The sequence below is a fragment of the Trachinotus anak genome, unplaced genomic scaffold (assembly GCF_046630095.1).
Source record: "Trachinotus anak isolate AG129_WGS33_773 ecotype Australia unplaced genomic scaffold, CSIRO_AGI_Tana_v1 ptg000010l, whole genome shotgun sequence".
In the NCBI taxonomy this organism is placed as follows: Eukaryota; Metazoa; Chordata; class Actinopteri; order Carangiformes; family Carangidae; genus Trachinotus; species Trachinotus anak.
This window is the reverse complement of record NW_027273861.1, coordinates 18,875,942-18,898,860: the sequence shown is the minus strand read 5'-3', so window position 1 is coordinate 18,898,860 and position 22,919 is coordinate 18,875,942. Positions and strand designations below refer to the sequence as shown.

General features: G+C 40.0%; 1 protein-coding gene across 6 annotated transcripts in view; it reads left to right on the top strand.

Annotated features, from left to right (window-relative positions):
- The window catches only part of LOC139625887 (adhesion G protein-coupled receptor D2), a 108,404-nt gene that overhangs the window by 57,396 nt on the left and 28,089 nt on the right, over positions 1-22,919 (top strand). For 3 of the 6 annotated variants that reach the window (XM_071485945.1, XM_071485946.1, XM_071485944.1), the window contains one exon: positions 12,745-12,827. The exons of 2 other annotated variants lie outside the window; for them this stretch is intronic. In XM_071485945.1, coding sequence (XP_071342046.1) covers positions 12,745-12,827 — 83 coding nt within the window. Of the gene's footprint in view, positions 1-12,744; positions 12,828-20,751; positions 21,003-22,919 lie in introns of those variants that run through there. One more of the 6 variants, XM_071485947.1, reaches the window with a different exon arrangement.

Genomic DNA, 22,919 nt, shown 5'->3' with positions numbered 1-22,919 from the left:
AAGGCACAAGCTGTGTTGTTGTCAGATATAACAAATTGAGGAGGAAAAGAGTTGAATTTGTATCTGCTTACAGAGGTTGACTGCATTATACATACTGCAGGTGCCGCTGAGTGCGTGGTAATAGGATATATGATGGATGGCCAACTCGCATGGGCTCCCATTCCTCTGGGTTATTCATCTATTTATCTGCTTATTTATTTATTCCTTCACCCAGAGAGACCCTCGCAAACTCAGGATTTGCCTAAGGTGCAGCAATACCTAAAAGGGGCTGAGTCCTGACCACTATGGAAATGGGGCTGAGCACTCCGAGGTCTGGAAGTTCTCTGTTGAGCATGTGTCAGGTGTCCTGATGCGTGGGCTGATATTCATTGGTGGTGCCGGTGGTTTGAGGGGCAGTTTGTTGAATCTTGATAGTTCCATGAGACATTTTCTTCTATGGAGCTTTTTAGAAACCACTGATGGAACTCATATATCACAGAAATATATTGGAACATGCATGCAAACTTGTCTAGACCAATTTTGAACACATTACAGCCAGGTTTTTGTCTCTTGAAGGATTGTTATTGGTTTGTATCCAGAGATGTGGGAGTGGTTTCTGCCCCTGTCTTGAGCCACATGTAAATCTGCTCATGAAGGCCCGAATCCTATCAAAACACCCTTCACTGTGTCTGCCTGTGTGTTTTTTTTCTGCTTATTTTTCCTACTATCTAAATAAACAAAGCATTGAAAAAAAAAATCCAAAAATTGAAGATCCACGATATGAAATGAAAGACAACTTTTAAAACGCTGTATGAGATGATACACTGATACAATTTCGTTGTAGCAGTCAGCTCCCATAATGAAACCAAACCTGCAGGGACTCCTGTGACAGAGTTTACCAATCACCACACCTTTGATCACACACTACTGTTAGCTAACTGCCTTTCATCTTTAACCCTGTCACTGCTCCCCTATCAAGAGTGTCAGTCAAGGACCTACATGTGCTCTGGGGCAGGTCACCTCCCCTGGGCCAAGCTGTCTCATTGTACCACACCCCCAGCTCACGCCATCCACCCCCGTCTGCAGCAAAGAGGGAACCCTACACACTATCTTACTAAATACACACTGTATAAAGCTGCACTACACAATATTCTTATATAAAAATACTTCAGCCTAAATCACAAATTGTCCTTCCTTCTTATCCTGCATGTATTGTTGCATCAATGATTGAATATATATGGCTGCATTTTTTTCTCTCACTAACACAAACACCGATTTTCTGCAACTGCGTTAACACAGTACTAAAGCATTCGCCACTACAACCATCGTACAGCACCTCTAAACCAATATCAGCACCCCCTCCCCCCCAGAACATTTTTTCCTCATCCTCATCTCAACAGTCCATGGCAACGACATAGTCGACAGCTTACGACAAAGCAAAGTGGGGAAGAGGGAGGGTGGTGGGGGGGGGGGGGGTTAGGCCGTAGATCAGGGCAGGGAGGATGGCGGCGCGACCAGGGGGTGACAGGGGAATAACATCCCTTTCTCCTCAATCGACAGGGACCATAACTCCTGCCTCTCCAGGGACAGATTGAGAAAGGCAATAGCCCTAGGGGCTGTGAAGCACGCATGCTTAGGAGAATTGAAAGTTAAAAGAAAAACGCCGTTTGCCAAGCCACTTCCACTGATCCAGCCGAAAGCACCGCTCTTCGCCACTGGAGTTTTCTTATTTCTTGTAACCTTTTTTTTTTTTTGAAATGGCATTAGAAAGGCCCAGGTGGCATACTGTCCATATAGTTTATTAAATTACAAATCTCCAAGGGTTGCTGTATAGTATTTTTTTGAGCTTCCAGCACTTATTGGAGTTGGTAGAAGAATTTGCACATTTTTCTTTTTCAGCAATTTGAGGTGTTGGCCTCACTTGCTCTAGACTGGTTTTTGGCAGGAGAGACTGATGAGATGAAAATTGTCTTTATAGACATGAACTTTCTTCTTTGACTTTATTGACGTTAGTCTGTAGTAGGATGGCATAATCGAGCACAACACCTGGCACTATGTTTTCACACACAGAAGCATTGGAAGTTTTTTTTTGCCGAGCATTTCTGTCACAATCCTGAAGTGGTTGGGGTGTGAATATTCCAAACATTATAGTGCTTTATCACCATTCACTGTCTTTTGCTATCTAGTCTTAGGACAAATATACCTCCCAGTCAAAATCACAAGTCACTGCATGAAAGTGGAGAAAATGTCTGGCTTTAGCACCTCCTAGTGGTGGAATCCAAAAAGACGCTGTTGCAGAGTCAGACTACGCATAGCAGAATCTGATTTTTAAAAGAATTGACATAAACAACTAATAAAACCTAATATCATCAAATAATTTTAATGATGCTACATGCTATACCAAGGGCCTTTAAAATTACAGGCTCACTTTGTAACACCACAGCCAGTCATAGGTGCAAAAATATCCTGGGATATACAGTTGCATGACCCCCAAATTTTAGAAAACACTGTCACACAGTATATTCAGGCCATGAGATATTAATCAAGTTTAGTTTCTTTATTTTGTGTCTTTTTCACATCACACACACATGAATAAATAACCCATAGAGCTCTACCTGTCTAACAGATCAGTCATCAGTGTTGATAGTGTTTCTTATACAGAGGGAAATGGAATTTGTTAAAATCGACCACCTTCATTTCCCAGTTTAAACTTGTTCATTTAGATTTTATTGCCCAAGAGTTGTTTGCACAGTTAAATATGATCTGTTTTGTCTAGAGGCTGATTGATCTCATTGGTTAACTCAAACTTTCATAATCTGGACTGACATGCTAAGCTGTGGTAGAGGTTTATGATAGCAACAGTTATGTATACACAGTAGATTGCGGGTACACAGACAACCAATGTGACTTGTTGTTTTCAATGGGCTCCTCTTCTTCACTCTGTTAGTAACAGTCTTTGCTGATACTGCCTCTGTGTCTCAGTAACCAATGATATTTAGTGCTTCCACCCTCAGACTAAAGGCCAAAATATTATTTGGAATAGAAATTAAAAACACAATACCTAGTAATTCAGTAATTGTGATAAGCTTAAAGAGAAAAATAGGCAGGTCAGGCATTAGTTGGAAATACACTCATTTCTGATGAAGTCCCACCAGAACTTTTGAGTTGTAAGAACAATATACCTGACTTTGAAGTGTCGGTGTAAAACTTACAGAGGACTCAACTACCCAAAATGCATGTGTATTTAAACAGTGCTGGTGTATTGTAACACAGTTTTCTCTGTTTGATTTAGTTCATAACCACAAATGATAAAAAAACTGGATAAAGATGGGAGGACATTAACATGGATATTTTAATTTGGATTGTTAGGGTGTGTGTGGGTGTGTGCTGTAAAATACTTAATAGTGAACTGGTACAGTATGTGTACAGTATGTGTAATGGTTTATTGATAGTACAACATGGGAAATCACACTGTTTAACTCCTATGTGATCATACAGTGAGTGCTGTGTCAGCAAACAAATGGCAGCTGCTTCCTAAAAAGTCTGTCCTCTCTCAGATTTGGTCTCTCTCTTCTTCCTCTTTTTTCCCTTTTTCCTTTCTCTTTTCCATTCCTCTCCTCCATCTCACCATCTCTCTTCCTCTTTTTCCGTACTCTCCGTCACTTCTCCTACTCCTCCACAGCCACATTCCCCTGTCTGGAGTGGGTGGGTGGGGTTGGCAGCATAGCAGCTTTTATTGTCTGATCAATTTTACAGTGGCTTATTGAATAGCTTTTAATGCCCTTCTTTATTTTCAGTTGTAACCCGCAGAGTGTCTGCAGCTCCAGGGCTGATGTGATGGCTCACCAGAGGGCGAGAGACCATAAATTTTAATACATCGTCTCTGGAAAATTACACATGCTTAATCATTGATTTTTATTGGTTCATCATGATAACATTATCCCAGTGGGCAAGGGTAGGCAAAAGAGCAGCCCATAAAAGAAAAGAGGTTGAATTAGTTGTGACGTTTTAAAGACTGAAGTTGACAAAATGAAATGTTTACATAACTAACTTTCTTTGTCTAATGTATAATGTATTGATTTGGCAGTGTAACTGTTATATCCATGGACGGATTGATGCAGTAAACATTTAAACATTTAAGCCTTCACCAGCGACTTTTCTCCTCCTGTTGCCAGTAACTCAGTGTGTCTGTTTGTGGAGACAAGACAAGACAGCTATGACTGCATGTTTCAAAAAATGATGCACAGATCATGTAATACTATGTGGTTGATTTCTAGTGGGGCTGTGTGGTAAGAACGAGTATTGTGATTTTTCTGAAGGATTTTGAAATGTACAAAAACATTTTCTGATGAATTTCTTTTAAATGTGCAGATATCTAGAGATATCAAGAAGAAATACTGCGTAATACCAGAGGTGCAATTTTTCTAGTAGCTCTAATTATTTCAGTCAGATTAATTTTAAGCCTAAGTCACTTTCTGCTCGTTGTTGGCTGCTGCAGCAGCAAGAGATCATTGAAATGACTTTTAGTCTGCAGCAACTACAGTTTATTAAAGGCCTTTACCATCAGCCTTTGAAAAACCTAAAAATGTTCCACCTTGTAAAATGAGTTACTACTGAGTTTGTGCAGTTTATTTTAATGTATAAAAATACAAATACATGTAGAATTCATTTCTTTCAATGTACTTGCTCGCTTGTTGCACACATTCTTTATCCCTTGATAAGCTGATCAAAGAACATTTTATTGTTTTTGCCTTGTGTGTGTGTGTGTGTGTGTGTGTGTGTGTGTGTGTGTGTGTGTGTGTGTGTGTGTGTGTGTGTGTGTGTGTGTGTGTGTGTGTGTGTGTGTGTGTGTGTGTGTGTGTGTGTGAGACATCATGGCAAAATAAGGTTCTGGAGACACCTATTGTCGCCACAGAGGTGGTTTTGAGTACTTCGGCAGACGTTTATATGTCTGTCTGTCTGTGGACAGATTTTGTCACCATGACAGCAATACAACTGTGCAAGATGCAGTCACAAAACTTTACACATGTGTAGTTAAGGTCACAATAAAGGCCATGTTCAAAGATGGGTGTGTGGTCCAACGAGTGCTGGGTACTCATGTAATAACATAGTAATGACTGCTGAATGCTCATGGGTCAGAGCGTCAACATTTTAATGGGTGTTATTCCATCATGTGATGCTCTTTATTCTTAATTTTTCTTTCTCTTTTCCTTTCCTATGTGTTCAAGTCTTTGTTGAAACATATGTTCTGTTTTATTTATTTTTTTTATCATGCAGTTTGACTAGATAAAAAGTAACCAAACAAAATTCTATTAAAATTAAAGGAATGTATGTTTGTTTGTTTTATTCTGTCTTTTATTTATTTCTACTGCTAATGTGTCTGAAATACTAATGTATATCTTTAGTTTGGTCTTGTCTCCTTACTATCACATCCACTGTGACTTCACCTCAACAACTAGAGTGCAAGAAAGGTGAAATTTGAATGTGTGTGCACCAAGATTTATCGTCTGCATATAAAAAAAATATCAGGATCATTAAGTCCAACTCTACTGCCATCAAGCTGATGAAAGCTGGCAAACACACACACACACACACAGACCTCATAATGCCTGGTGTATATGCCAGTGTGTGTGTGTGTGTGTGTGTGTGTATGTGTGTGTGTATAAGGGATGCGATAAGGTAGATTGACTTCTAATATAAATGGCAGAGGTGTCTACTGACATCCATATAGCAATGCCCTTTGTGTCCCTGCCTGGCAGCCTCATTCTCTCCGTGTGTGTGTGTGTGTGTGTGTGTGTGTGTATATGAGAGAGGGTATGAGAGAGACTTGTACTATACTGTATGTGCACCTTTGAACATACAAGATTTGTATGTCTTTGTGTTTGAAAGATTACAATGCTGTATGTTCTCGTTCTTGTTTCTGTGACTGTATTTCCCAAGTACTGTACTAAAGCTTGTGTGTGTGTGTGTGTGTGTGTGTGTGTGTCTAGAGTGTGAGACGGTGAGTTTGGTTGAGTGAAGCACCAAGCAAGCGGACACGTGTACACTCAAATTAAATTTCTCTATGTATATTCATTCTGTCTCTCCCTCTCTCATTCACACACACACACACATGCACACGACACATAAAACACACATACAAACACACACTAAGGTAGGTTAGTCCTCCTCCACACAGGCACCTGCTTCGCTGAAGGTGAAAGAAGTGCTCACTTGAGCTCATTGAAAAGTAGATGTGACAGTAAATTTTTCAGGCCCTTGTGAGATGGGAGATCTTGTTATAGCAGTCAGGATGGGGGTCAGGGCAGTGGCTGCTTGATGATTGAGGAAAAGAGAAGTAAATTCATTCTGCTTCGGGCACTTTGTCAAGTGCCAGTAGCTTACCGTTGAGAGCCACTCACCCATCACTGTGTTACGGCCCCAGAGGTCACCTCCACGGCCATAAATCTGCCTCGCCTCCTCGCCTGCTAAACCTATTGCCTTCCCCCGGCTGAGCACGAGCAGAGAGAGAGGCTGCAGCTGCTGCTGCTGCTGCTCCTTATAGTCACTCAAATGAACAAAAGACAGAGGGAATAATATAGATTCGTCTTCTGATGCTGCTGATGGTGTAAGAACAGGACACTGGGTGTGTTGTGCCACAGGGGTGATGTGTACGTTTGGACTAATGGCTGTGTTGTATGTGTGAAAGGATGGATGGAAAGCAAGTATTCATATATATTTGTAGGGAGGGACTTTTTCTGTGAGTGTTACGATAAAAGCTTGCATGTGTTCGTATGTACACGCTATTACTGGGAGTCATACAGTGCATTTCTGTGTTAAGAGGCGAGTTTTTTTTGTTTTGTTTATGTCAATTCGAGGCAGTGTGCTGAAGATTTTTTTAAAACTTTCACAGAATATGGTTTAAATACAGAATTGTCATCACAGGGACAGGAAAATGCAACCTTCAGAAGGCTAATAATGGAAACTGAGAATTTATTGTAGTAGCTTTTCACATGTTTTTGTAGACAGAAATTAGTACCATCACAGTGATGCCTGCATCACCTCACTCATCCACCTTGTCAGCCTGAAATTCTTTTCTCTTCCTACTCCAGTTCTTTCCCATCTGAAATTGTTTCCCCTGCCCTCTATTTGCTCACTGCGAGTTTCCACTCTTCTAAAGACCGCCTGACCCACACATCTGCCCTGCATTCACAGACAGCCCCACTTCGTACAGTGTGTGTGAATATGTGTATATATAGATTGCGTCCTGTGCCTGCCAGATTTGCTTTGAGTGAAGGCTTACTAATGTTAGCTGGATGGGGTGGAGGCTTGTGACTGAACAAGAGGTAGTATTTCTTTAAGGCAACAGTTCATGAACACACACATGGGGGAAAGTATCTAACGGTATCTAGTTTTTATGTAGTTTTCTTAGCTGTTTTGTTTCTAATGAGAGGAAAGATTTGGCCTGTTAATGTTATTATAATGAATTTTTCCCCAGCAGTTATTGATCTATGTGTGAAATTTGTATGTATGTGTTCATTGTACTGTAAATAACAATGCTTTTGTTCCCGAGGAGTCTCCTCAGAGTGTTAATTAAATGGCAGCAGATGCGCAGGTGAAGGATATCTTGATCAGAAATGAACAAACTGTCTTGTGTAAGTCCACACAAGTTAAAGATCCACAGGAGAATGCAGAGAGAGAAGGTGAAAAAGAGGTATTGCAGAAGTTTGAACCAGGCAGGGAGAGGAGAGACAGAAAAGGAGGAAGAAATCCAGATATATGCAAATGAATGAAAGTTAATCATCATAAAAGAGAAAGCTGGGAATGTCTGCATACTGTTGGAGAGCTAAATCTTCCTTCATTCTACTGAAATAATATTGAAAACTTGAGCAGTGCAACCAGTGTCTCGCAAACACTGTCACCTGTTGTCTCTGTGGGGTCTAATATTGGCTTTAATTTCACACATAGTGAGGTACTATACTGCATCATACAGATACAGTTACAAGTGAATGGCTCCCTCAAAGTAAACCTTGCTGGATTAATCAATTCTCAGCGTTTTGTGTTAGCAGCTTCACTCCCAAATTTCTGTGGCTGTGTTAATTTATTTAGTCAGTGTTCGCAAATGACCTGCTTAATTAAAAATCTGCAAGATTTTTTTTTTTGGTGTAATATCCATGAAACAGAAGGCCACAGTTGTGCCACATTTCTTTAATACTGCTGATTTCATTTTCAGCTGCAGTCCACCCACACTGGTTGATGTCGAGCCATTTTTCTTTTTCAGATGAAATGTAAGATTGGTGGTTAGAAGGTTCCTTCGGCTGTTTTGGAGGTTTTTAAGTGTTTTGGCTCTGCCAACATGCGTTCTAGATTAAGAAGTTAATATAAATGAAGGAAAAATGTACTTTTTTATACTTTATGAAGTCCAAAAAACTGTATTGCAACTGTCAAGTGAAAAACTAATCTATGATGGAAGAAAAAAACAAATCAAAAACCTTTATGGACCTTTATTCTTTCTCAACGGTTTATTTGGGTCACTTCGGCAACATGTAGAATCCCCAAAGGCTCAGTGAAATTCTTTCAATTTTAAGAGTGTGGGTAGAGCCTCAGTTTCTGTGTTGAGCCTCATATTTTTACCATAGGGTCACACAAAAACAGACACCAGCATACACAGGCTCCAGGGGATCCTGTTCTCTCTTTTTCTAAATTGATAATTGATATATCAAGAAAATATTGATATCTTTTGCCATATGCTAACATTTTTCTAGGATGGTGGTGGAGCAGTAAAGTCAGAAGAAAGAAAAAGGATCTGGGTCTGGTGTGGGTGTCTGTGTGTTTGTATGTGCGTGTGAGTGTGTTGGTTTTTATACACTTGTCCATATGTGTACCCATTGTGAGTGATTTCTTCTTTCTGAAGTGTGTCATCGTGCACTATAATTACACCTGCCCCAACTAAGTGCGTGCATTCAGCTACACGTGTACATGCATGTATGTGTGTTATTATGCATGTGTGTGCACACGCATTTCAAGCTTGCAGTGTATGAATACCAGCCTGCTTCCAATATAGCCTCTTATTAGGGAGTGATTATCCAGCTTGGATCTGGCTTCTTTCAGCCGTTGACTGGAAGTTGGAGAGGCCAGGGGCACCCTGGGAAGAGAGGAGTGAAAACTTCCTGAACCCAGTTTTCACCCTCCACCCCTTTAACTCTGATGTATCCCATAACCTCTCAATGATCCACCTTATATTCACACTGGTGGTTTTTCTATAAGCAACAGAAAACTCTCAATTAGATGGAGAAATGTGTAGATAGTGGTGAGTTTATGTTCGCATACAAGGATGTATGATGTTGGCTAGTAAAGGTACTGTACACGTTTCCTTCCAATTAAGTTCTTTCTATTCTAACAGTTGCACTTACTGCACTATGTGTTTGTCCTGAATTAACCCTGGCATTAATGGTCAACACTTCCACTCCTGCCTTTGTACTGCAGAAAACTTCATGTTACATGTTTCTGTGTTTTATCTTGCTAGTTATACATTTGATAGATTTTTCACAGTGTCTTCTTTTGGATGAAAAACACTGTTAAATGTAATTTGTTTCAGAGACGGATTGAAACCACAACACAATAGCATTTCAGCAGCCATCTTACACAATGGCAGCATCTGTGCAGGATCATTGCATTTACATAGTCACAAGTGATAACCACAGAGTAGAGATGAAACAATATGAACATTTCATATTTATATGCATGTCCACAATTATCAGTGCCGGCTATCAGTGCCTGCGTCCTCAACACAGACACACATTGCACGCAATTTAGTGCTCGCGTATTCCTACTCAGCTGGCATAACACCACTGGAAGATGCAGACTGCTACACCTTGATCTAAAAAAATACTCTGTGAAGCAGAAAAGGGGCTAGGAAAACAAGAAGACAAAGCAGAAGAAAAAGAGGAAGAAATGGATAGTAGAGAGGGTGAAAACAGTGTGGCAGGATCCCGAGGGCCTGGCTGGGGACTTTGTAAGAACCCATACATCAGCTGTCACCCGATGAACTTCCAAAGAGTCACAACAGAGAAACACAATGGACTGGACAGATGGTCCCAAACAAACTGCAGTGGGTTTGATGCTATTAAAAGCTGTTTACCTCATGCCAGACGCCAGCAAGTGTGGTGGATGCATTGTGTGATCATTTCTGAATGACTGAGTGTGTATGTAAGTGTATTTGACTACCAGCTTCTGGTGTTTCAATAAACCCTCTGGTGTGTTTTAGCCACCAAATGACCATTCGTGGCTTTAGTAAGATGTGTCAGAGTCTGTATGCAGTTTTGTCATAATTAAGATACAATCAAAGACAACACGTGATGGTGAAACACAAACAGTATGATGATTGATTTGTGCTCAGTGGATTCCAGCCAACTCTGTAGGCCGTGACGAACTTTTGGCTGATAACCAATAACCAGACAAACATAAAACAGACCCCCTCCTCTTTCTCTGTCACTCTATCCCTCCCTGCCATCCTCTCTCCGATCCTCCCTCCCATGCTCTCCTCCTTCCGCTCCCCTTCATCTGCTCTCCTAAAGAGAGGCTCTGACACCTCAGAATGATGAACTCCTTCATTGCGCTGACCTTTCTCCTTCGGACTAGTCACCCGCCCTCCTGCCCTCTTCCATGTAGATGAGACAGAGACAGATGAAGATATTTTGCAATGTGTGTGCATGCATGGGTGTCAGTGGGGGTGGTGGGCAGGAGTGTCAAGCAGTGACACAGTGAAATTAGTTTTGGTGTTGGTGGATGGCGGCCGACCCACCTTCAGATCAGCAGACAACCGGGGAGATTAATCCAGACGCAGGAGGCCGGTTGGAGAGCAGTCATGACAAGCCCTGAACGAGAGGAGAGAGACAGGCAGGAAGACAGACAGATGGGGCGGATTGGTTCATGACAATGATATACCTACTGAGATTGTGTCCATATATCTATATGTGTAACTTTGAGGTTTAACATACAGATTGTCAGACTGCTGTGGACATGAATAATGTAAAGATCAAGTTTCTTCTCCATGAAATGTAAAAATTTATTATAGTTCCTGATCTTTGAATCATTTCCCATTTCTATAGGTCTGGTGGATGATTTCCCCAGATTGGAAAAACAACCAAATAAGAGCCTCTGCAAATGGGACTTAAGTTGATAACATTACCAAGCTGTGTCAGAAAAGTTAGGGCATCTTTCATTCAGCAGTATATATAAAACTTGTAATTAAACTGCATGTAACTATAGAATAAATAAAAAATATGCAAATTCTCTATGAAAACCCTAGAAACATGAGAAACTAACTGATGGCAGGGTGGGAGGACTAATATTAACTGATAAATGAGCTAAATTTGCAATTTGCAAATATTACCCAGCAAACTAGCAATCATTTCACGCTCAGTTAAACTACAAACAGAATAGCTGGTCAAGTAGGAATAGACTTGAACTCTTTGAATTCAATCAAAACTCACACCCAAACTTTATACAAACTACAAACTTTTGAAATCAGCAATACGTCCATGTCCAGTGCAAAAAAACTTCCATAAACCTGCTTAGTATGTAGAACCTAGCTATAGTTGTGCTTAATAGTAGTCTTTTGAAGGCAGGATTATGCATTCTTAAAATGTAAATGTCTGTTTTGTTGTTCTGTTCAGTTACTGAGACTCAAGTTCTCAAATCTATACCCATAGAATTCAAATCCATTTTTCATTGACAGTGTAATAGAAAAGCGGTATTGTGATTTTTAGAGATATCCAAGCAGTAACCATGGCGTCCAACAGCAGTCATCTGGCCTTTTGAAGTGTCCTTGAGCAAACCTTACACTACATACTTAGACATTGTGAGACAATCCACATGAGAGCATCAGCAAAGTGCCTGAAATGTAAAGACGAGTGTCAGCAGTTAATGAATATGGTATCATTAGCCACACTTGACTTGCCTTCTTCATATTCTGCTTTAATTGGCTCCAATTTATAATCCTTCACCTTTGGGCCATCCTTTGTAATTCTGTCTTGTTTCCTTCTATAATTGGCTCAGATCAGTGCATCTTACAGGTCACATAAATGGGAGAAATTCTTGGATCATATAATAATTACCTTCATTGTAGATCCTGAATAGAGATGTTTCAAAGGGAACTCTTCATTTATACTAAATGCTTCAGTGACAGATTATACAGGAGAAGAAGAATGACACAAAGTAGTTAAATTGCTAACTAGCCCTTTCCTTGCTCATTTCCTAGAAAGTGAAACATTCTAGTGATGAGGTCTGGTCCCTTTCGAGGTCATGATTCTGAAATTACAGTAGGTTATTAGGAATTTATGCATTTATGATGCTTTTATACGAATGCATGTGTGTTTGTGGTGGCATACAGCACATGCAAATGAATCTGTAATACCACATCTAGCCTCTGTTGAATGTTAATCTTGGATGGCGCTTGTATCATTTCCTTTCTTTTTTTATAAATATGAAATAGTAAAAGCATACCCACAAAGTTGTGATTTTTCAGAGAAAACATTTGGGTTGTAAAAGAAGCATAAAATTCTGTCATATCTCATTAACTTCAAATATGTAAATAACAGTATTTTATATGTTTTTATTCATTGCAAAATAATTTTAAGATACCCATGCTCACTATCCTTGTGTATTTGCACGTGTGTATTCAGTTACTTTTCAGTGGAGCTGAGCACTTTTGGCAGCACCAACTGGCAGATTTAACTCAGTGTATATATGTGTGTGTGTCTATGTCTGTGTGTATGTCTTCAGGTCAGCTGTCCATTCCTTGTGTTCCAGAGAGACTAGAAAACCCCTTGAGCCAAACCTTTAAAGGCCCTCATCTGCATAGAAAGGTAACTGACTCCTTACACACACAGCTGGGGATATAAGTCACTCCAGTGGAACTTTGAGCTGTGGGTAACAGGGCATGGGGTCAACAGCGGCATTTGATCTTTGACCTTAGGACAAAAAAAGACTGAACTCAGGTGTTGAACTATAACTGTGTCGGATTAACACATTCAACAGCAGCAGGTCTGATAGTCCTCACTCACAGAGTTAGTACAGTTCAGTTTGACTCAGTTCAGTTTGATTAAACTTAATTTCCTGGACTTACAAGAAATACTTGTGATTTTTCCTTATTAATCCTGTAGTAATTTTAAAAAAAAAACAAAAAACATTATTAATATGTGGTACCAGGCCTTTGAACCACTACAGATAACACTAAAGTTTTTTTTTGTTTATATTTGTGGTCCTACACATTAAATACAGATAAATAAAAATCTGAAAAATAAAAAGTCAAACTCACTCAGAATTATTGATGCTAATTATTTGAATCATCTCTAGAGCTATTTCATTTTTATAAAATTTCATTTTATATTTTTAAATAATATACACACTATTTATACAATTTAGTGTACTACTTACTTTTTAAAAATCTGATTTGTTGGTTGATAATTACTAAAGAGTCATCACATTTTTTTTTGTTTGTTTTTTTTTCAAAAATTTTTTTTTTTGTTTGTTTGTTTTTTTTAAGATGACCAGAGTTTCTCAAAATGATCTCTGATAAATTAGAATATAGTGATTTTTGTAAAACAAATCTAGAGTGCCTAGTTGGAGTCACTTTCTCTCTACCCCTCTCTCACTCGCACACACCCTCACATAGTTCTCCAGTGCTTGCTATTCAGCCTCTCCATTGAATATCTGCATATCCTTGTCCCCCTGGTGGCCAGCAGTAGAACCACATCAGCACATAACCCCTTTAACAAGTGACTTTAATATATGCTAAATGTACACTGTAGAAAATGTGATATCTAGACATTTTAATGTAGTATGTTGTTGAAATTACTGACTGTTTGGTTAAATGAGAGATTACATTTTCTTGGAAGAAAACATTGTTTGTACATGGTGCTTTTGCCTTTGTTTATACAGGCAAGAGCCAACTAAGCCTCCTTTGTGCTTTAGAGTAATACAATGTAAGGTTAAGTACCTAGATCAAGGGCACATGAGTGGTTGCTGTTAGAAGAGGTGGGAGTGTTATCCACTTTACCTCCTGAGGTTTTTCCCGCTGATCTAGTGATTCAAACCTGCTCATAAACTCACTTCTTGAAACCTCCAATCTAGTGATTTTCAATCCTGGTATTTCAATCTAGTATTCTGCCTCATAAATTAATAAATTTATCCCACAAAGTGTGTATAATTTTTTGAGAAAAATAGTTAATATTTGTATAGAGTGAGCTGGTTGAGCAGTCATGTTCATTTAATTTCACAATTTAAAACTGGGGTTTGGAGTAAAGGGCTGTTTTCTTATAATTTCTTAGCTCTGAATTACAAGTGAAACCAGCAGTGTTCGGAGTCCAAGATAGAGAAGCATATAACCTTAACCATATTAAGAAAAAAAGACTGAAATATTGACTCAATAAAAAAGTTCATTTAATTTAAAACAAGGAGCTTTATCTAAACAAAATAGTAGATATATTGTTTTTCCTTTGAGACTAATACTACTAAAGACTAAAGATCAAATGAATTTTTCGGTGGTCCACTTCTACTTTCTCTCTGCCTCTTTCACCCTTGGCAAACTGCTACCACACAACAACTTCCAACTGTCCTACCTCCGATGTGATCGAAGCTGACTTTGCTCTCCACCCAGCTTTGTTTTTCTTCACAGCCGTTGGGTGGTCCATGTTTCTCTCCCTCTCTCTTTCACTCTATCTCTCTCTCCCTCGCACTCATTGTTAAGTTCACAGCGTCTGTTTCTCTTTCACTGCTATGGGATCCAGGCATGGTCCGAAACTCTATACCTGAGTATACACAATTAAGTTCACACCAGAGGTTACTGGGTGGAAGTGTGGTCTCATTCCACAAAATGTGCGAGTCAGTCAAAGGATAGGAGGGTGTGAGTGTTTATGTGTGGCTGGTTAGTTGGTCAAGGTTAACTAAATTAAGGGAGGTGGAGATGGTCTCTGTGTGTGTGTGTGTGTGTGTGTGTGTGTGTGTGTGTGTGTGTGTGTGTGTGTGTGTGTGTGTGTGTGTGTGTGTGTGTGTGTGTGTGTGTGTGTGTGTGTGTGTTTTCCCGGGGCGGTCCTTTGCCTTCAGCACAGGCGAGAGTCGGAGCCTCTGTACTGGTTGGCTCTTGCTGTTGGAGACTGTGGCTTGACAGGTTGTGCCGTCCAATAGTAATCAAAGATGATGTTTTAATAAGCATGGCGATTGTCTTCAGCTGCATGTGATTCATGATGTATTTTTCGTCTTGTGCAAATTACTTTAACCTTTCACCAGCTGCAATGTTGGGAATATCAAATTGTCAATTTTTACAAACAGTTTTGTATTGTCATCCTGTCAGAATAAAAGCATTCTATATATTCTAGGGTATTTGGTGTATGAGAAAAGTTCAGTTATGAAGTTGTCAATCCCTATAATAATTTATTATATATTTTTTCAATCCAAGTCAGAAGTAGAGCACTTTTTAAATTAGCCAAAATTTTGAAGAAAAAAAAACAAACAAAAAAAAAACAAAACTGGGCCCTTGTGGTCTGTTCTTTAAAACAGAAAAAAGGTTATTACTGGTTTTGGCCTGCTGAACTCACCCGAGTTGACCCCTCCAGCCTGCAGCCAGCCAGTGTTTCAGTGTTGGACCAGTTAGCCACAGCTCCCTCTGAGTACTGTTCACACGCAATTGGGAGTCCCATGACAGGCCAGCTGGAACCTCTAGTCCACCCCCTCAGACACACACATACACACACAAATCCTCCATGAAGCTGCCACTGGCCAGCCGGCCTGTCAGTCATTCAAGGGAGGGTTATGAACGTGTGAGTTCGAGTGTGTGTTTGGTGTGTTGTTGGGGTTTCCTGTTTTTGCCTGTGTGCTTCAGTCCTTCGTGGAAAGGGGACTCCTGGTGTCATGTCTGTCAGCTTTGGGACGAGCACACATAAAATATATAAAATTGATATGGGGATTTTGCAGCTGATGTCTCATACTTGACATTTAAAAATTTGGTTCTGCCAGAACAGCATTGAGGCAAGAGCACAGTCTCAAAAGTTCTTCTTAGAAACCCAGACTAATGACATTTCTACTGAGCAGTCCTTTCAAATAGGATGAGGCAGGTTTTATAGTTTTTTACAGACTGTTGATTAAAGTACCTCCATACAACACTGCAGTAATTTGTCTGGACAAACAATAAAACCACAATTCTCCACCTGTGCTCAACAAAATCAATTTGCCATTTCCCAATTTGTAGTAAAAAGCTAAATGAGGTCAGATATATATTATTAGCAAAAATCAGTGTAGACATAATATATACACACGCTTTATAAATGTCATTGTTTTTTCTCTTGTGCTTCTTAAAGAATGCAGCAAATTTGTGATTTTATTATTATTTGTGATTTTATTATTAAAATGTCTGCGATAAATTTTACAGTAAACTCATTCCTTCTTTAGAGAAAAAAAATACTCAAAAATGAAATGCACTGAAAAGCTTTTAAAATCTAAAAACATTTGTAACTTGTAAAACAGATTGAAACCCTTCGGCCACACATGTTACGTGTGACAAATGATATTGTAAGCTTTTTGTAATATACCTGTACATCGGGGACATTGTAAAAATATAAATTATGCTTTAATTTTAGGAAATGTATGATGAAATGTTAAATGCTTCCCTGTAAAGAAAATATGCTTTACAATTCTGTTAACACCAAAGTTGGTGTATTTATTGTGAAATGACACACTGGGCCTCTCACAGAGACCATGTATCTGATAGCGAGAGAGTAACGTTTATCCTTTTGTATAGTTATAATCAAAACGACTTACTATCTACAAAACTATCTTACTTATACATGAGAGGTAATCTAGCTTTCTTACCACTCCTGCATCCTCACACACAAGTGCACACGTACTCAGTCAGGCCTCTTCATTAGAAGTGCATATGTCTGTGGGGGAGCACCAGTCATGTTCCATTAATCTGAAGCAACCAGTGGTGATTGATCAATTAGCCCTGCTTAAAGCTGGGGCTCAGGCTAATCAATAGCACTGATCACCAGCCAAAGGTTTTTCATTAAGACCTGCTGCTCTGCATGACTAGACTCCATTAGCATAGGCCAAATGGGCTGTGAGGAATGCAAATACTAGAGTAAAAACAGACATACACACACACACAGGCCACAGAGCTTTGCCCTCTGTGTAGTGTATCTGTGTGGATGAAGAAGAAAGAAATATATAAACTGACATATTATAGTTATAGTTTTATAGTGTCATTTACAGAACATTAATGTGACTACTTTGGGGTGACACACATTTCTGTTACCTTTTAAAGCCATGTGCAGTCTGATAAAGGAGATTATGTGTAGAAATTACTGATGTTGTATTGGACTGGATCATATTGTCAAGTAATTAAATGTAAAACAGTCAAACTATATGCTCAAAAATCCATTAAGTTATAAAATATAGTCTTAACAAATATTTCATACTATAATGTTGTAGTCTGTAGTGTTCTCCCTTATAAAAACGTTCCACAAAAAAATGACCTCTAGCATTACACAAACCCCCATTTTATAACACTTCTTTGGTATTACAAAAGGTGATTTTAAAGTGGTAAAATATGTAATTGTGAATTAATTTTGTATATTTTATGAACTATAATAAATTGAAAGCCTATTTGTTAAAAGCATTTTCATAAATAATCCCTTCAAAGGTGTGTTGGTGTATTAACAGCAGAACTGATGCGTTCAGGTGATACTTCAGTGTTGTTTATCATCTGCTGCTAATCATATGTTTCATAATTAATTATGGGTGGACATACTGTAGGATGCTATGATATGTGTGTGTCTGCTAAAATAATGTCTCAGAATATAAACATATATGAGTCATGTTGCCTCCAAATAGTCTTTATGGTTCCACAGAGAGCACGTCTGACAGTATTTCCCTTTCTGCCCACTCATTGTCAGCCTTTTTGTTAGTTACCTGAAAAACAGCGGATGCTGCTGCGCCACAGTGATATTTCTGATCCACGACCCCATTGAACCCACGGGATCATCCATAGCCTAAAACACAAAAACACCGGCCTGCTACCACTGACAAACTCACCTTTCTCACCCTTTCCGAACCCTCAGTGGGGCCGCGAGCCATTGTTTCACTTAAACAATCCTCATTGAATTAAAAACTGGCTGCATGCTTTGTTCAGTGAGGCTGATGCATACTGCTGTCATGGGTCCTATCGTTAATGTGCCATCACTGCACCTCACATCCTTAGCAGACACAGGCAGCGCTGAGCTTATTTCCTCCATCTGTAGGTGAATGTGTGCGCACATGTGCATCTCCCTGTGTGTGAGAGAGGCCAATACTGTACAGTGTGTTTGCACTGCAGATGGGGTGAATGAGTAAGAGAGGAGGTTGGAGGGTGGGTCATTGAGTGTGTGCAAATGTTTTTGTGTGTGTGTGATGGCGTTAAATCAATCAACAAAGGGAAGAGCAGATAAGCATTGTGACATGCTGGTAGAGCTCTGGTGACATACACACCCACACAGTAAATGATTTCTCATCACTATACAGAAAATGACAAAAAGCCAGAGATGATGGTGAAGAATAAGATGACATCATCACCTCATTTTAGTTTTTAGGAAATGTTTTCAAGTCAAACCATTAGCCCTTTTGAATGTTACTTCGTATTCCTTGTTGAGTATGTGTATGACCCAGTCTGATTTGGGTGATGTAATGGTTTTTGTCTCTAAGTGTCCTTGCCCAAAACAATCCAAACCCTACCTGCTCACATTTAGTAAGACCGCACAGGCCCGTGTGTTTCAGTCAATTGATTGTTGTATAAAAATGTTCATATTTATGTAAATACCTCCGAATAGATATGGGAAAGTTGAAACTTCAATTCAAGAGTGAATCCATATTTTTTGGATGTGGCATCACTGTGTGTGTGTGTGTGTGTGTGTGCGTGTGTGTGTGTGCGTGTGCGTGTGCGTGTGCGTGTGCGTGCGTGTGCCACATATACCTTTGAAGGGCTCAGGAGGAACAGGAGGTACAGGATGGGGAGATATGAGTAACACCAGAAAATATACTGTGATCCAGTACAACACTGCATCAAATACAAAGCTACCTTTGTTTAGCTTGAAATGTTCAGCTTTTGTTGTGACTGATCCTCTGAGGAATCAAAATCACCTCTAGCACAATTTGTCAGTGGTGTTTGTATTGGATCATATTATATTTGTGTTCATTCAATCACTGCAAAAAAACAGATAAAACCAGGAGTGGATGTTAGTTTTCGAACAAGGTTCAGGTTTACGTGTTTAGGTGAGGGTCACGGTTAGTGATAGAGAAAGAATGTCTTCAATAGGAGATGCCCATAAGTATGGTAACAAAAACTGTGTGTGTGTCTGTGTGTGTCTGTGTGTGTATTTTAGCGGAAAGGAAGGGAGTTGGTCGCAGAGATACTGAGGCAGACAGGAAGAGATCATCCTGGTGTTACCATGGCTGGGGTTGAGCCCTCTGGCTCCCCAGGCCCATACATAGTACACACGCAGGTTATTCCTCATATGCTTACATGCACATACTTGCAGATGCATGGGGACACCAGTGCATACAAACTTACAAACATGTTGACCTGTTACCTTCTCTGTACTGGTTGCTTGTCATTTTCTTGGTCTAGAACTTCTAAGTTTTTATTGTTTCTTCTGTTACCATTCAGTCATTGTATGTTTATGAAAGCCTCAGATAAATGTGTCCACCCTGCCCAGCTGTACGCACACACACGCACCCACTTTGGGACCATTTGCGCTGATTTCCAAAGAGTTCGATGAGTTTGTCTCTGGGATGGCATGGCAGCAGAATGACATTTCCGTGAGCTGTGGGTGGGTGGGGGTCGGTGGGATGGATGGATGGACGGATGACACCGTATCCACCCACCCTGGGGAGAGGAAGTCCCTATCTGAACACAACAGGAAAGAGACTGAGCAAAAACAAGCTTATGTCTTTTTGGACATTAAATCACTTCCTGTAGGGCTCTGGACTGCCCCCCCTTCCCCCACAACCACCGTCCTCAGCCTCCACCACTCAGCATAGTTTAACCACCCTTCTGTCAGACTGAGAAATTGATCAAGTCTCTTTGTCTATGTGTTTCAAAAGCGTGCATGCCCCTGTGGGTACATCTCCGTGGTATTGCACTGATGAGTGAAATAACTCATCACTAACAAAGAGAAGGGGCTTGAGACCCCATCTAGAGCAACTATATTTTTTCTTTTAACAATACAAAACACCTTTGCTTCAAAACTAGAGTCTGTTGCCTCACGGACCAGCGTATGTTTATGTAATGCTGTGCAGCCTGCCAGTCTGATTCATCGCTGTGACTTGCAGATGTGATGAGTATCATAGGATGCAAGTGCCATATAAATCCCTGCACCCCTGACAGATCACAAGCCCTGAGTCTGGACCAGCTGCTTTGATCTTCATCCAAGAACAAAAACAAAGAAACAAAAAGGTTTGTCTGTGGCCTGTGCAGGGAAAGACCATTTTAATGGTGACAGGAAAACACAATGACAGCAGATTTCACTGAAAACACAAACACTAGCTTCAGTCTGCCAGGTTTGTCATGTTTTTTTTTTTTTACAGGTTGTGTGATACTGAATGGTGACATCAGACATCGTATACAATATATACATATGAGAGTAAATCTCTAACATGCATTAAAATTGCAGCTCTCACTCAGTGCTGTTCTTGTCCAGGACACAGCTGTAAAAAATATGACTTCCTTCCTGTGGGCAATTTCCTGTTTATGTCTGAATGCAGGGCAGGAGAGGGGGATAGTGGTCCCTACCTCATCCGCCGTCATCCTTCCCAAGGTGTGACCCCAGTCCTGATGATGCAGGATGCTATGGAGCCTGGTGTCATAACTCTGAACAAAACCCCTTTCTCCTCCTCTATTCCTCCTCGCTCTGTCTCTCTGTCACTAAAATAAATACTCACAAACATTGTGCAACTTCAACTCTCTTTTTCCATCTTAGCACACAAATGGAATATATCCACAAAATAAACTCTGTTATATTCTCACATAACTGTACGACAGCCCTTTTTATCCACAAAACACAAAAAAGGAGTACACACACTCTTGTCACATTATTTGCCTTTTCTGCTCTCTGCAAGACTTAAGAGACCCCGACCACCCCCCCTCCCACCACCACTCTGCACAAAAAAATGTCTCAGTTGCACACACATAGATCTTCCTGAGGCACCCTGTTTGTTTCATTTTCTGCTGATTTACCTAAAACAGACAGCGACTGCTGCCGTGAATGTTTAATTTAAGAGCTCATGTTCCCCACTCTATGATGTGTGGTGGTCGGGAGCATGGACAGGCTTGACAAGGGGGGTTCCAATGGTGGGTTTGGGGTGAAGGGGGGGTGGCTTATGGAGACCTGCAGGTCTCTGGGTGCAGTCATTAAGATGGCTCCTTGGTTCAGAGATGAGAAAGCCTGCTCTGCACTCTGGACTCATTGAAGATGCTCCCCTGCCTACTTGGAGGATCCATTATTTATGAGTTTTTACAAATTCCAACTGACATTTTCATCAGTTGTGGATGTCTGTTTCTGATTTGGCTACACTGGGTGTGTCAGTCCTCCCCCTGACAAAATGAAAATATTGGTTAAATACAACTGCTTGGTATTATAAAGCAAGAATTTTACAGATGGCCGCAGGTTTCGTATTACTCTTACATCTGTGCTCACTTTTTTGATGTTTTTGACTGTACATTTTAATTGTTCACATATTAAGTGGTGAATAGTTTTATTCATCTTTAATTTTTTAGATCGTTGTTTTGTTTGTTTGTTTTGTTTGTTTGTTTTTTCAACCAGCACTCAGGCTGCACAGCTGAGTGTGTCGATTTTTCTCTGTTCAGTCACTGGTTTGGAAAAAAAAAAAATCTAATAATTACACAATGTTGTTATTGATTCTACTGAAGAAAAAGCAGGAAAATCTATAATAAGGATGTCAACAATCATTACCAATACCATGTGCCATGTACAGATGAAATTTTGAATAATTGTGTCTTTGCACTAATGACCAGCCCAGGTCTATCAGGAAGCGTTGTCACTCCATTGCTTACCACCCCAACCTCCTTCGTCCATGGATGAGCCAGTATTGATCCGACTGCTGCCCATGTGCTTTGGTGTTCAGCCTCGGGCTTCAAGCAGCCTCACCTCGCACTACATCACTCACCTCACATTAGACTCTGAGCTTGATATGCGCTGTTAGGCTCTGGTATAAATTGAAAACTTGTCAAATGCCAGTTAACATGAACTCTACCATAAGACTGCCCACCTTCTGTCAATCTTGTATTGGGTGCTAGAGTTTGCAATGCTGTGTTAACACATTTTTGTGTTAAGAGAAATTCATAATATATGTTTTATGTGTATGTTATGTCACCATTGTCAGCAGAAGCGTTATTAGAGATACAGATAATCCTTTTTTTTCTTTCTTCTTTCATCACTTCTGATCTTGTGGGAAGATAGTCAGAGAATAGGCAAAGTGACTTTTTTCACCTTTTTTACCTTGGGCGGATTGACTTGCTGAGCAGCTCCACTTCACCCATTGTCCAACCCACGCAGTGATTGTTTAAGCCAGCAGATAGCTTTCCCTCTATAGCTGGTAGTAATATGGTGTTCATGGATGACTAATACACTGTACTGACACTATTCCCCCAACTTTAGAAGGCTTATGTGGCTTAAAGTGATTTTAAAGAGTTAAAGAGACTTTTTGACATAACAACATGCATGTTACTCAACAGTGGTGGAGATCTCCTTGCTAACTGGTGGCTTGCCAAACACAAGAGAACAGCAGCAAAAATAGCCATGCTAACAGTATCATTTTAGGCCACAGTGTAAGATGTTTTCGTGTAATTATGATGTTACTTCAAGGCAACACTGTGGATGCAGTAGAGCCTGTTCGTATATCACCCTGTGCTG